Source organism: Salvelinus sp. IW2-2015, linkage group LG12 (assembly GCF_002910315.2).
Source record: "Salvelinus sp. IW2-2015 linkage group LG12, ASM291031v2, whole genome shotgun sequence".
Classification (NCBI taxonomy): Eukaryota; Metazoa; Chordata; class Actinopteri; order Salmoniformes; family Salmonidae; genus Salvelinus; species Salvelinus sp. IW2-2015.
Genome location: NC_036852.1, coordinates 13,273,390 through 13,288,099, shown reverse-complemented (window position 1 = coordinate 13,288,099; position 14,710 = coordinate 13,273,390). Strand labels below are relative to the sequence as shown.

At 39.7% G+C, this 14,710-nt stretch overlaps 1 protein-coding gene across 2 annotated transcripts in view; it reads right to left on the bottom strand.

The window, feature by feature from the left end:
- LOC111971089 (nck-associated protein 1) overlaps positions 1 to 14,710 on the bottom strand; it is a 61,982-nt gene that overhangs the window by 31,043 nt on the left and 16,229 nt on the right. The window contains exons 2-13 of one of the 2 annotated variants that reach the window (XM_023997886.2): positions 13,166 to 13,276; positions 10,307 to 10,399; positions 9,814 to 9,870; positions 9,574 to 9,716; positions 9,393 to 9,483; positions 9,034 to 9,171; positions 8,674 to 8,722; positions 8,038 to 8,194; positions 7,816 to 7,842; positions 5,872 to 5,928; positions 5,667 to 5,763; positions 5,236 to 5,342 (exon numbers count right to left, since the gene is read on the bottom strand). In XM_023997886.2, coding sequence (XP_023853654.1) covers positions 5,236 to 5,342; positions 5,667 to 5,763; positions 5,872 to 5,928; positions 7,816 to 7,842; positions 8,038 to 8,194; positions 8,674 to 8,722; positions 9,034 to 9,171; positions 9,393 to 9,483; positions 9,574 to 9,716; positions 9,814 to 9,870; positions 10,307 to 10,399; positions 13,166 to 13,276 — 1,127 coding nt within the window. The remainder of the gene's footprint in view (positions 1 to 5,235; positions 5,343 to 5,666; positions 5,764 to 5,871; positions 5,929 to 7,815; positions 7,843 to 8,037; positions 8,195 to 8,673; positions 8,723 to 9,033; positions 9,172 to 9,392; positions 9,484 to 9,573; positions 9,717 to 9,813; positions 9,871 to 10,306; positions 10,400 to 13,165; positions 13,277 to 14,710) is intronic. The other variant, XM_023997888.2, reaches the window with a different exon arrangement.

Below are 14,710 nucleotides of genomic sequence, written 5' to 3'. Positions count from 1 at the left end.
GGTGAGAAGAGTTTGGGGTACATGTGTTGCGAGGTGGGGGTTTGTTACTACGCCGATAAATAACAATATACATCCTGACCTATGCCACCTAGGAAATGTGCGTGACCGAACCTTCTCAAATAGTGTGAGTACCCCTTGTCTAGGGGTTGGCGATATTGCCTAAAAGTAAAAATACATGTTTTACTTATACACAGTATACAGTACCAGTCACAAGTTTGGGCACACCTTCTCATTCAAGGGTTTTTCTGTATTTTCTACACTGTAGAATAATAGTGAGAAAAAAACTATGAAATAACACATATGGAATCATGTAGTAACCAAAAAAGTGTTTAACAAATCTAAATATATTTTATATTTGAGATTCTTCAAAGTAGCCACCCTTTTCCTTGATGACAGCTTTGCACACTCTTGGCAGTGGAAACGCATTCCCTGGAGTGATGAAATACACTTCACCATCTAGCAGTCCAATGGATGAATCTGGGTTTGGCGGATGCCAGGAGAGCGCTAACCGCCCCAATGCATCTTAGCTGTATAGTATAGAATGACATTCTAGACGATTCTTTGCTTTCAACTTTGTGACAACAGTTTGGGGAAGGTCCTTTCCTGTTTCAGCATGACAACGCCCCTGTGCACAAAGAGAGGACTATAAAGAATTGGTTTGTCGAGGTCGGTGTGGAAGAACTTGATTGGCCTGCACAGAGCCCTGACCTCAACCCCATCGATGAAATTGGAAATTGCGGCAATGTTCCAACATTTAGTGGAAAGACTTCCCAGATGAGTGGAGGGTGTTGTAGCAGCTAAGGGGGACCAACTCCATATTAATGCCCATGACTTTGGAATGTGATGTTCGACGAGGTGGTGTCCACATACTCTTTATCACGTAGTGTATATCGATATTTAAAACATTTCTCTAAATAAGCTTTTCTGTACAATGAAACATCAATATACAGCAAACAGTCAGCAATAATCGAATGAGCTCAGGGCATGTAAAATGATACCTAGGATAATTATAAGCCTTCCACAACCATAAGAACCACTTGTTAAATTCAATTATTTTATAAAAAAATTGTTTAATCTGCCTTTTTGCAGTAATGACTGATCTGGCAAGGTTAAATTGATGAAGGCAATAAGGTGATAACTTCTCTTTCTTATCCAGCCACTGACAGATGAGATCGTTATATTATGAATGGCCCACCACTAGGTGGCACTGATGTAATACCATAACACTACTTTTATATCTACTGAAACAAGGCCCAAACCAAACGTCATCACGATGATATTTTAGACTAGAGTATTGGAACAAGGCCCATCAAAACGAGCAGATTAGCGATCTCACTGGCTAGCAAGCTAATAATAATGAAAACATACAGTTATAGAACAGTTATAGCATACTAACAAAACTTTATCTTCAGAAACTCTGAAGTTTCTAAAACTGTTTGAATGATGTCTGAGTATAACAGAACTCATCAGGCAGGCAAAAATCTGAGAAAAATCCAACCAGGAAGTGAGAAATCTGAGATTGGTCGATTTTCAACTCAGCTCCTATTGAAGATAGTGTGATATTGGTAATGTTGCACTTCCTAAGGTTTCCACTAGATGTCAACAGTCGTTAGAACCTTGACTGATGCCTCTACTGTTTAGTGGGGCCGAAGGAGAGAGGAATGAGTGAGGTCTACCAAGCTCTGACCATGCGCGTTCACGTGAGAGCATGGAACATTATCGAAGAATTATGTTAAAAACATCCTAAAGATTGATTCAACACTTCGTTTGTCATGTTTTTACGGACTGCAATATAACTTTTTGTCCGTACTTTACGCAGGACCTGCTCGCGCGTCGTCAGTTTGGAAAGTGTACTGAACTCTAGAACAACAAGGAGGAATTTGGACATAAATGGACATTATCGAACAAAACAAACATTTATTGTGGAACTGGGATTCCTGGGAGTGCATTCTGATGAAGATCATCAAAGGTAAGTGAATGTTTATATTGTTAGTTCTGACTTCTGTTGACTGCATAATATGGCGGCTATATTTGTGTCTTGATTGGGCTCTGAGCACCGACTCAGATTATTGCATGGTTTGCTTTTTCCGTAAAGCTTTTTTGAAATCTGACACAGCGGTTGCATTAACTTCTTATGGCTGCAGGGGCAGTATTGAGTAGCTTGGATAAAAGGTGCCCATTTCAAACGGCCTCGTACTCAATTCTTGCTCGTACAATATGCATATTATTATTACTATTGGATAGAAAACACTCTCAAGTTTCTAAAACCGTTTGAATTAYATCTGTGAGTAAAACAGAACTCATTTTGCAGCAAACTTCCTGTCAGAAAGTGAAAAATCTGAAATCGAGGCTCTGTTCCAGGGCCTCCCTATCAATTTGCTTGAAATTTATGACTATACATGCACTTCATACGCCTTCCACTAGATGTCAGTAGGCTGTGAGAGGTGAAATGCGGTTTCTAGGTATTTCTATGGTCAAAAGAGAGAGCTTGGAATGACATGACCCCGAATTCCTTTGTTCAGGAAGACGCATAAAGGTCATCAGTATTGGCTTCTGAAAAGCATTCGCTATAGACATCTAATATCTCCGGCTTTGATTTTATTTGATAAATGTGATAATATCATCGTAAAGTATGTTTTTTCAATATAGTTTAATCAGATTATTGAATTTTTTTTCGGGAGTTTTGGCGTGTTCCGTTCTCTGCGTTTGTTCACGAAGGAGAGCTTAGCGCCACTTGGCTAGTTTTGCTTGCTAATTCGAGCGGGAAAAAGGCCATTCAAAAACCAAACAACGATTGTTCTGGACAAAGGACCCCTTGTACAACATTCTGATGGAAGATCATCAAAAGTAGGACCCATTTATGATGTTATTTCATATATCTGTCGAACATGTTTACTATTAGTTTGCGCCCAGATTTTGGGCGCTCTCTCGCTATAACGTAAGCTGCATGTCGTACTGAAGTTATTTTTAGAATTCTAACACGGCGATTGCATGAAGAACTAGTGTATCTATCATTTCCTATACAACATGTATTTTTTAGTAAAGTTTATGAATAGTTATTTGGTCAGAATAGGTGATTCAGAAATATATCCGGACATTCTGGGAAAAAGATGCTAAGTTTTCACAATGTATAACCACGGATTTCAGCTCTAAATATGCACATTTTCGAACAAACCATATATGTATTGTGTAATATGATGTTATAGGACTGTCATCTGATGAAGTTTATGAAGGTTAGTGAAAAAATTAATATATTTTGCTGGTTTATTCGCCATCGCTAACGTTGCGTTGAATGAATGGGGTTGTGTGGTAGGCTTTTGTAGTAAGCTAATATAATGCTATATTGTGTTTTCGCTGTAAAACACTTAAAGAAATCTGAAATATTGGCTGGATTCACAAGATGTTTGTCTTTCATTTGCTGTACACCATGTATTTTTCAGAAATGTTTTATGATGAGTATTTAGGTATTTCACGTTGGTCTCTATAATTACTCTGGCTGCTTCGGTGCTATTTCTGATGGTAGCTGTGATGGTAGCTGCAATGTAAAACTGATTTTATACCTGAAATATGCACATTTTTCGAACTAAACATAGATTTATTGTATAACATGTTATAAGACTGTCATCTGATGAAGTTGTTTCTTGGTTAGTGACTAATTCTATCTCTATTTGGTCGGATTTGTGCAAGCTGCCTGTGCTTTTTTGTATTTGGTGGTGAGCTAACATAAATATACGTGGTGTTTTCGCTGTAAAACATTTTTTTAAATCGGACATGTTGGCTGGATTCACAAGATGTTTATCTTTCATTTGCTGTATTGGACTTGTTAATGTGTGAAAGTTAAATATTTCAAAAAAATATCTTTTGAATTTTGCACCCTGCACTTGTACGGGCTGTTGTCATAAGTGTACCGACATCGGGCTTGCAGCCCAAAGAAGTTAAGGAGAAGTGCATCTAAAATTCCATGCATAACTGTTGTATCTTTTAGCAATGTTTATTATGAGTATTCCTGTAAATTGATGTGGCTCTCTGCAAAATCAAAGGATGTTTTGTGACTTCTGAACGTAAGGCTCCAATGTAAACTCAGATGTTTGGATATAAATATGAACTTTACCAAACAAAACATACATGTATTGTGTAACATGAAGTCCTATGAGTGTCATCTGATGAAGATCATCAAAGGTTAGTGATTAATTTTATATTAATTTTATACAGAAATATCTATATTTCTGCTTTTTGTGAATCCTCTCTTTGGCTGGTGTTATTCTGTGAATAGGCACTCACCTAACATAATCGTTTGGTTTGCTTTCGTCGTAAAGCTTTCTTGAAATCGAATACTGTGGCTGGATTTAAAGTGTATCTTTAAAATGGTGTAAAATACATGTATGTTTGAGGAATTTTAATTATGGGATTTCTGTTGTTTTGAATTTGGCGCCCTGCACTTTCACTGGCTGTTGAAGACGTGGGACGCTAACGTCTCACGTACCCTAGAGAGGTTAAGGGGAACTGACCTCACCCCTCACCTCCTGACCTCAACCCCTCCACCTAATCCACAGATATCCATCCGTCTTCCCTATATCAACACATCGCTCTCCTCCATCAAACACATCCCAAAGCCTTCTGGCTTTCTACAGACTGTCTATTCAAGGCTTCTTCTCTATCATTTATGTAATATCTCAAAGTTTAGCCGATTCCAACAAAAGTAACAAGGGATCTTCCATAGTTTGAGTAAATTAGTATATCAAGTCAATTTAGTCAACTTTCCTGCTGTCTGTGATGATGGAACCAACCTCTTAGCACTGCTGCTGTTGATGCTTCATTCGATGGGTGCGGTTACAACATGTAGGTAAGGCAGGTCAGGATTGTTTGTGATTGGTAGATCACTTTTTGAAACACGGTGCATGTGCTGTGACACAGTTGAGGTGTGCTTTGGTTGATTATGGGCTGACAGACTCGATCCAGATGTGTGAGATGCCACAAATGCTGATGTTATAACAAAAACATAAAAATGTGCTACCCGTGATACAGGCATTTCCTATTACACTCAAAAACTTTTGCAAATGAATAGCCAAAGCACGATTTATCGCCCACCGCTACCTTAGTCTAACCACATTTTGGCTGTTCCTAGTGAATACATCCCAGGTGAGGATTTCATATAAGCAAACCACTATTCATTTGAAGCTAAACATCTGCAATTATCCCCCACAGATGGTTTGTACCGTTAAGAATACAGCTTACTTGTCAATGAAGTCATCTGTGCTTTTCTTCTGTATGTTGTCTGCATGGCGGAGGAGCCAGATGATCTCGTCTCGTGCGAAAGAGAGAGCCATGAACACAAACAGAGCCTGTGGGAAAAACAACCTGGCCTTTAGACTCAGACATCCTATCACACAAAAGGGAAGGGAACACAGATGCAAAACACATGAATTGAGGAGCAAACTGAAGTGAAGAGGAAATTCAGCAACTCTTGGGAGGACAGTGGAAGTTGATCAAAATAAGCCTTTATCAACTTCCACTGTCCTCCAAGTTTTGCTGAATTTCGTCTTCAGACTATCACACATAACATAGATAACGTGTTATATTTATTGAAGATGACTTGTTAGTGACAGAAGCAAATTACACACTTATTCAACATATCCATCGACAGATTAAAAAGGGGATATTTTTACCTTTGGGCCCAGCAGTCCAGGCTGGTCAGACAGAACTGTGGCCAACTCTTTCAGGGCAGACCTAAGATACTTGCGCCTTTCTCTATGCATGGATCCACTGCAATGAATGCAAAATGTATGTTTTATTTATTTAGCATGATGAACATTCTATTGCAAGGCAGTATAAAAAAAAAACTACTGGGGACAATGAGGACGATATACTTACGCTTGCGATAGTGCTTGTTCTTTGCATTCTTTGATGTCATTTAGACGTTTATTGTAGCTGGAAAACAACGGACGTTGTTAAAATGATGGAAGGTGAAGGGAGACTTCTGTACACATTTACTAAGGTACTTTCATTTTGTAAAAATGTCTCACACACGTTCAAGGCTCCAATTACAGTACAACAACAAAATGTGTCTGAATTCATTTATTACGTCTCTCTCTCTTTGCAAAGGTACTTGGTTCTTACATGGACTAGTTACTCCGCTATGATCGAAAATACACTCTGCCCTTGAAACTAATGCCTGAGTTCAAAGTTGCAGCTAGCAGTCTTTCCACACTGAGCTTTCAGAAGAGCAAGTTTGGATTTACACAGCAGTGAGTTGACACTTGACTTAGAATTCAACAGTCCTGTCGTTTGTGCTAGTTTGATGACATATCTGGCAGATTCATTGCCAGTACTGGTTGAGCAGATTTCAAAATCAAGGATCAACCCACCAGGAAAAAACATGTTGAATCAATGTTCTATCAACGTCATCTTTYGTCACATTTTAATGTTACGTTTTAGTTGACCATTCTGGTCCCAATTTAAATGCAGCTGATAACGGCTTCATAAACACTACATGCTTTATAAAGGGTTCATAAATGTGGCATAACAGTGTGACGTAACCCACTGTCAAATATGACAAACCTGTGCTTTATAAAGGGTGGCAAAAATACTGCTTAATAAAGGCCTTATGAATCATTAAATTGAGGCTTCACAAAGCATTTATAAGCAAGTCATGTATCTTGGTAGAGCATTGCAACGCCAGAACAGTGGGTTCGATTCCCGGGACCCCCCATAAGTAAAAATGTATTCACGCATGGCTAAGTCGCTTTGGATAAAAGCGCCTGCTAAATGTTATATATTTTATTATTACTCTTAAACATTTCTTGGATGGCCCAACTTCTTTCCCTCTTGGGTGCATAGTCAATATTGGACCTGACCTCAACTTTCCCCAAAAAGCCATGCTGCAGGATGACAGCACATACACAGCAAAACACTTTGGTGAGGCCTTTGAAAGTCTGTTTACTTGTGTTTTTTCCCCAAAGTACATTTTCTCAGTTTGGTTTTTCCAGGTTTCGGATTTCCCATTTCTTCAGGCTTTTCCCCAGTTTGGCAACACTTTTTAAATATAAACACATTTCATTTTATGTATTCACAACAATGCTTTTGAGGTCTGTGAAAAATCTTAGAACATTTTATTTGAGTGTAGTTGCCCTTAAATTCAGTGTGTATGCTCTGCAGTGTGGTTTGGTTAGAAGGTTTTCAGCACGTGGTGATTATGTATTCCATATAGTGATTCGCATTGTGGCCGCCAATGGAATGGGTGGAGTAAAAGTCCAGCAACACTCCGTATTATTMAAAATTATTTTTGAACTATCTAACTATCTGGTGGACGAACGGTTCTTGCCGTTCGTCCACCAGCTCGGGGACAAGCTACACTACTGTGTAATGTTCAATGTAATTGATTTGCTGGTGTGTAATATGACTTCACGAGCATTTCGCTACACCCACAATAACATCTGCTAAATATGTGTATGTGACCAATTAAATTTGAATTTGATTCGACTTTAGAGCGTATTCTAACCGACCCAACCTGTCACCCTTTATAAAGCAAATGTTTATCATATTCTACATTGTGGGTTATGTCATATTTGACAATGGTGATTATGTCAGTTATGCCACATTTATGAACCCTTTATAAAGCATGATATGTGATTATAGATCCTTTGAAACATGTCGTGCTTATGAAGGCTTTATGAAGCCTTTATGAGCTGAACGTCATTTAACTAAAACTTAACCTAAAACTACAAAAAAACTTAGTATAATTTTTTTTATCAAAACTAACAAACAGAACTGTAAACTAAAATTAAACTTAAATGAAAAGTGAAAATGTATAATAACCTTGGTACAGATGACTTTGGAATGATACTTCAAATTCAGCATGAACAAAAAACAAAACAAAATAATTTAAGGGTTTCAAATGTATTTACTACTTGTATCAGTCATGTAAAACAAAACAATTACAAGACATGCTTCATGAATACTCCTGCAGCTCCTCATAAGAAAGACACAGAGCGGTGTATTCTGAGTGGTTTGAGGGTGGTGTGTTGGCGAGCGGCTTACCCACGGATGTTGACAAACAGGTCCTCACAGGACTTGTGAATGTGAAAGACCTCATCCCTGAAGAGACAGAGGCAGGTGCTGCTCTGGAGGGCCAGCTTCCACAGGCTCAGCGCTGCTGGGTCAGTATTCAGCACCGCGTGGCACAGGACGAACCCGACTAGTGGAGAAACGGGTTAGTACTGTAAAAACTGCTGAATGCTGCTCTACAATTGCAAATATAGTAACATTTATTATTATACTTATTATACTTTTTTCACAGACCCACCTGAAGCATTTTAATATTTCTTGTGACTGTTATAAGACAGGATTTGGGAGCCGGGATCTAGTTTTAAGTAAGCAATCCTTGGACAAGTAAAGCCTTAGGGGCAAGAGCCTAACTCCTGTTAATGTAGCGCGAGGCAGATTGATGTACAAGTAAACCCCCTGGACAGTACACTAATCTGTCGCAGGGCCTTACCCCCAATTCAATCTCCTTATTGAGGAGTGCCAAGCAGAGGCATGAAGTCCCATGGTTCGGTATGACTTGACCAGGGATCGAACCCCCAACCAGCCAATCTCAGGGCAGACTCAAAATGAATCCTCCCTGACCAATTTGGAGAAAAAAACTTAACACAATAACTTGAGCAGTAAACTTACACACAATCCATTTCTCCATACAGTCTAAGGAGAGGTATTCACAGGGCATCTAGAACAGAGACCAGAGATTTGTCAGGATGTATTCACAGATGAAGTTAACTGAAAATATATTATTGGCCTGTTAATAATGTGGACTATAAAAACAGCTTGTCCAAAACATCTATGAACACAATTGTCCAAACGGCAGAGCTGGCTAGTACATTTACAGAATGAGTAGAATAAATGGGAGAACACATGGCATGTCAACCAGATAAGGTGTTGGATGGGTGAGAGGTGTTAACTGATTGGTGTGAAAGTGGGTTTAGTAGCAGTTTAGTAGTAGTAGGGGCTTAGGAAAGTGACTGGGCAGTAGGCACTGACTGTGTCTGACTGGGCTGGGTTGAGCATGGTACTGGGGGCGCTAATCAGGCTCAGAAGCTGGGCGTTCCTCCACTGGTCTGCAGACAGGTTCCTCCTGGGGTAGACCATCTGCAGCGAGATGAGTGCGTCTGACAAAGACTATCGCCATTGGAACAGAAAGAGAAGGAGATAAATTGGAGGTATTTCTGGGTGCATAATCATTTCTATAGGTATTCACTTGCTAGTTAATTGCTAGTCCAAATTGTGGACATTTCTTACATGGTGCCATCTGTGCCGTGTATGTAAAAACAGTGCTATCTATTTTTCATTTGTATATTAGTGTTATTGAGGAATATATTCACAGATGTCTAGTGTCTCACCTTCCCATGAGGGACAAACTCTTCCATCATCTTTTTCAGAGGATTCTCATAGTCCACGATCATTTGGCCCAGCCTTGGGTATTCCCTGTCACTGGTTGCGGAGGAGAGGGGGAAAAAAAGTCAAAAGACATCACATAATACATTTCACAGAGGATAATCCTGCTCATAGCTCTASCTGTACCTGGCCCCGTGGGTCATTTCATGGGCATAGTTGTAGAGTCCAATGATTGCTTTCCGCTCTTCAATACGGGACAGTAGCATCATTAGTGTAGTGTAGGTGACAACTAAGTCAAGGTAGTTCTTGGTGAGGTCAAAGTTAACCGTCTATAAAGACAGAAAGAAAAACTTCAGATAGCTTTGATTAGGATCATAGAAACGGTATAATCTGAGGAGATTTGAAAAAACATTTTTGTATACTTACAACATCAAAGAAAACCTGGCAAGCGTCAATAGTGTTCAGCAATTCAGAAACATTGTCCTAAAAGTAATATAAAACACTCATGTCTGGATTGTATAGGTACAACATAGCTAAATCGTATATGATTGTACAGGTGCAGCATTTTCCTACCACTATTCAGAGTAATGAAGAAATGGCTACACAGACATTGATCTATCCTAATTAACACAGCTATATACACATCTATGAGCGTTGGACTTGTAACCGAAAGGTTGCAAGATCGAATCCCCGAGCTGACAAGGTAAAAATCTGTCGTTCTGGCCCTTAACCCACTATTCCTAGGCCGTCATTGAAAATAAGAACTTGAAAATTGAAAATAAGAACTGACTTGCCTAGTCAAATAAAGGTAAAATAAATAAATATATATATAAAAAGCATATTAGATTATGCTTATTATTACATGAATATACCTATTAAAGTAGTTTAACATTGAGTTAAAAAAAAAGTATTTCCTTACCTTGAATTCCATGACATCCACAAATGTGAAGTAATATAGAGATAGATTCTTTAGTATTTCAGACTTTTCTTTTTGAAGCTGTGCAAGCTGTTGCTGTAAATGTAGAATAAACAATTTGTTAGGTCTCTCAAGGAGCATGTCAAAGTAGTCATGTCAAACTTATCTGTAAGGTTCACTTCTTTCACCAGCAGTCACACACCATGTCATTCTCCTGGTTTGATGGTTGACATTTTACGGCACTATTATTTTCTATATTTCATATCTAACTTTTGAATTTGGCCAATAACCTATAACTTCTTGAGTAAACCATTTGTCAGTGTTAAAGTTTAGATCGTTTAAATACACCAGTCTCCAGATGTTATTAGCTAATGACTTCATGACAAAAATGCACTGTAGGGAACCCTTAGGTACTGAGTGACTATCCAGTATTTATTATTACCCTTTTTTACTTATTATTAGCCAATTTCATGGTATCCAAATTGGTAATTACAGTCTTGTCTCATCGCTGCAACTCCCGTACGGACTCGGGAGAGGCGAAGGTTGAGAGCCGTGCGTCCTCCGAAACACAACCCAACCAAGCCACACTGCTTCTTGACACAATGCCCACTTAACCCGGAAGCCAGCCGCACCAATGTGTCGGAGGAAACACCGTACACCTGGCGACCGTGTCAGCGCCCACTGCGCCCGGCCCGCCACAGGAGTTGCTAGTGTGCGCCGCCCCATGGGTCTCCCGGTCACGGCCAGCTGCGACAGAGCCTGGACTCGAACCCAGAATCTCTAGTGGCACAGCCTTAGACCACTGCGCCACTCAGGAGGACGTTATCCAGTATGGTTTGTAGTTGTGGTATGTATGACTCTAATATTACCATGAGCTATGCTTTATTGCCAAATTGAGACTAAATATTGGTCTAGCTATGTTTATCTAAATCAGCTCTAGCATTAGCTATATACAATTATTAATTGTATTCTCTTACATATATTATAGGACTGTCTTGTATGTCAGTAAAATGTTAATGCACCGATAAGGACATGTGTTCTGACGTTAGTAAGTCATTTCAGGCAGTTAGATTTCCCATGCCCTATATTCCATTTCATGGAAGACCAATACAATACAAATATTGTCTCTTATTAATTCAAAAAACTTCTCTCCTGCGAAAATGGAAATACAGTCTTAGTTGTTACATTTTCACATGAATAATGCTCCAATCAACATCTCAACCATACAATTCAATATTAGATTTTTTTTAGCTGGGCCAACTAGTTCTGACATAACGTTGCCTCAGAGTTGAATAGCATGAGGGTAAAGGGGCTTAGCTTTCACATATTTTTAAGACAAATTAGCAAGAACAAGTTGTGTTTGCATGTTTCCCCACTGATATGTGGTGTTTACACAGGTAGCTCAACTCTAATATTTTTTTCTCCACTTTTGACCAATCAGATCAGATCTTTTGCAAAAAATATCAGAATTGGGCTAACTGTGTAAACCCAGCCATATAGGCCTAGCTTGTACGATAAATGTATAGTCTAATTGTTAAGAATAATGAGTATTCAAATAGAATGGTTTAATGACCAGATAACCTAGTTGTCAAGATGCATTACTAGGCTATACGAAGGAATCCAAGAGCTGAAGCAGAATTAAACTGATTTCCGCCTTAACCTAGATGTGGTGGGTAAAATGAAACTTAGATTCCTTTGTATAGTCTATCAGGATAAGAAGCAATAGGCTAGATGAGAACTAAAACTGTTTCACTACAAAAAGGCAGAATAAGCAAAGCTAAGCAAAGCAAAATGGCACTACAAATAGCAAATAGCTCAAAGTCATTCCAATAGGCAGTAAGCTACACATTTCACACAAACACAGCAAAGGCAAATAGTAAAAAGTAGCATATATATGACAACACAAATGTACAGTACACATAATGTACATACGGTATGACTGTGATCATACATTTAGAAGTTACCATTTTTAAATATTGACAGACAATTTCCGGCGACACCATGGCTAAAGTAATTTTATATACACTGAGCGTACAAAACATTATGAACACATGCTCTTTCCATGACAGACTGACCAGGGTAATCCAGGTGAAAGATATGATCCCTTATTGATGTCACTTAAATCCACTTCAAATCAGTGTAGATGTATTTTTTAAATTTATTTCACCTTTATTTCACTAGGCAAGTCAGTTAAGAACAAATTCTTAATTACAATGACGGCCCCCACCGGCCAAACCCGGACGACACTGGGCCAATTGTGCGCCGCCCTATGGACTCCCAATCCCGGCCGCTTGTGATACACCCAGGGTGTCTGTAGTGACGCCTCAAGCACTGAGATCTAGTGACACCTCAAGCACTGAGATGCAGTGCCTTAGACCGCTGCGCCACTCGGGAGCCCAGGTGAGGAGACAGGTTAAAAAAAGATTTTTAAGCCGTGCGACAATTGAGACATGGATTGTGTAATGTGTGCCATTCAGAGGGTGAACGGGGTATGGTAGTAGGTGCCACGCACACCAGTTTGTCTCAAGAACTGCAACGCTACTAGGTTTCACAGTCAACAGTTTCCTGAGTGTATCAAGAAGGTGTTCTTAATGTTTTGTACACTCAGCATATTACATTTTTTTACAATTTAATCATTAAGCAGACTATCGTATCCAGATCGACTTACAGTAGTGAGGGGATACATTTTCATACTGTTCATCCGTGGGAATCGAACCCACAGCCCTGACGTTACAAGCGCCATGCTCTACCAACTGACTATATGGCAGTTACTGCCTCTGAACGCTCACAGACAAAATCAATAACATTAATACAATATCCTACTACATAAGGTCATTTGAATAAACTTAAAACAGAACTTACATTATTGTTTCGTGTCTCTATTGCAGGGAATTTTCGTACGATAAACTTAACCACMGACTCCAAGTTTTTGTCTACCAGGTATGACGGCTTTGCTTTGGGGTCCCCGCATGCCTAAAGTGGAAAGGGAGGAGAACAGAAACAGCTAAAAATGCTACAGCAGTCATCTTTGAATACTGGCTGATTCTCATTGAGCAGCATTGTTAGTCAACTAAGAAGGTTGTTAATAAAGTTCATGATTGATAGGATGAACAGGCAGAGTGAAAATAGTTTCATTTTTGCTGAAAAATGGAGTGAGCAGAGAGAGAGAGGAAGAGAACAAAACATTCTACACAAGGTCTCCTGTTTAGGTCTTGTAATTTAAAAATGCCATCTGGAATCAATAGGTTAAATGCAGTTTTTTGTCCTAAATTATGATCAGGTTTTCATTGGGCAGTTCTCTACAAAGGGGATTGTTCTTAAAGGGGAAGTATACCTAAAATAAAACATTTCCCAAGTGATTCCATATATTGAAACTAGTTAGGTGGAGTTAAGACTTCACCCCCTCTCTCACTGCAGTCTAGAACAGGAAAGCTGCAAAAACATTTATTTGGAAAGTACTAGCTCTGCTCCGTTGTCATTCAAAGACATATTGTAGACATTCTTTGTTTAATTGAAGGCATACGACTAAATAGGTTACCACATTCATAAACAAAAATTCGTAAAACCCCAAATAACTTCACAGATCTTCATTGTAAAGGGTTTAAACACTGTTTCGCATGCTTGTTCAATGAACCATAAACAATTAATGCACCTGTGGAACGGTCGATAAGACACAAACAGCTTAAAGACGGTAGGCAATTAAGGTCACAGTTATGAAAAATTAGGACACCAAAGAGGCCTTTCTACTGACTCTGAAAACTACCATAAGAAAGATGCCCAGGGTCCCTGCTCATCTGCGTGAACGTGCCTTAGGCATGCTGCAAGGAGGCATGAGGACTGCAGATGTGGCCAGGGCAAAACATTACAATGTCCGTACTGTGAAACGCCTAAGAAAGCGCGACAGGGAGACAGGACGGACAGCTGATCGTCCTCACAGTGGCAGACCACGTGTAACACCTGCATGGGATCGGTACATCCAAATATCACACCTGCGGGACAGGATGCAACAACAACTGCCCAAGTTACACCAGGAACGCACAATCTCTCCATCAGTGCTCAGACTGTCCGCAAAAGGCTGAGAGAGGCTGGACTGAGGGCTTGTAGGCCTGTTGTAAGGCAGGTTCTCACCAGACATCACCGCCAACAACATCGCCTACGGGCACAAACCCACCGTCGCTGGACCAGACAGGACTGGCAAAAAGTGCTCTTCACTGATGAGTCACGGTTTTGTCTCACCAGGGGTGGTGGTCGGATTCGCGTTTATCGTCGAAGGACTGAGCGTTACACCGAGGCCTGTACTCTGGAGCGGGATCGATTTGGAGGTGGAGGGTCCGTCATGGTCAGACTGAGCTTGTTGTCATTTCAGGCAATCTCAACGCTGTTCGTTACAGGGAAGACATGCACTGC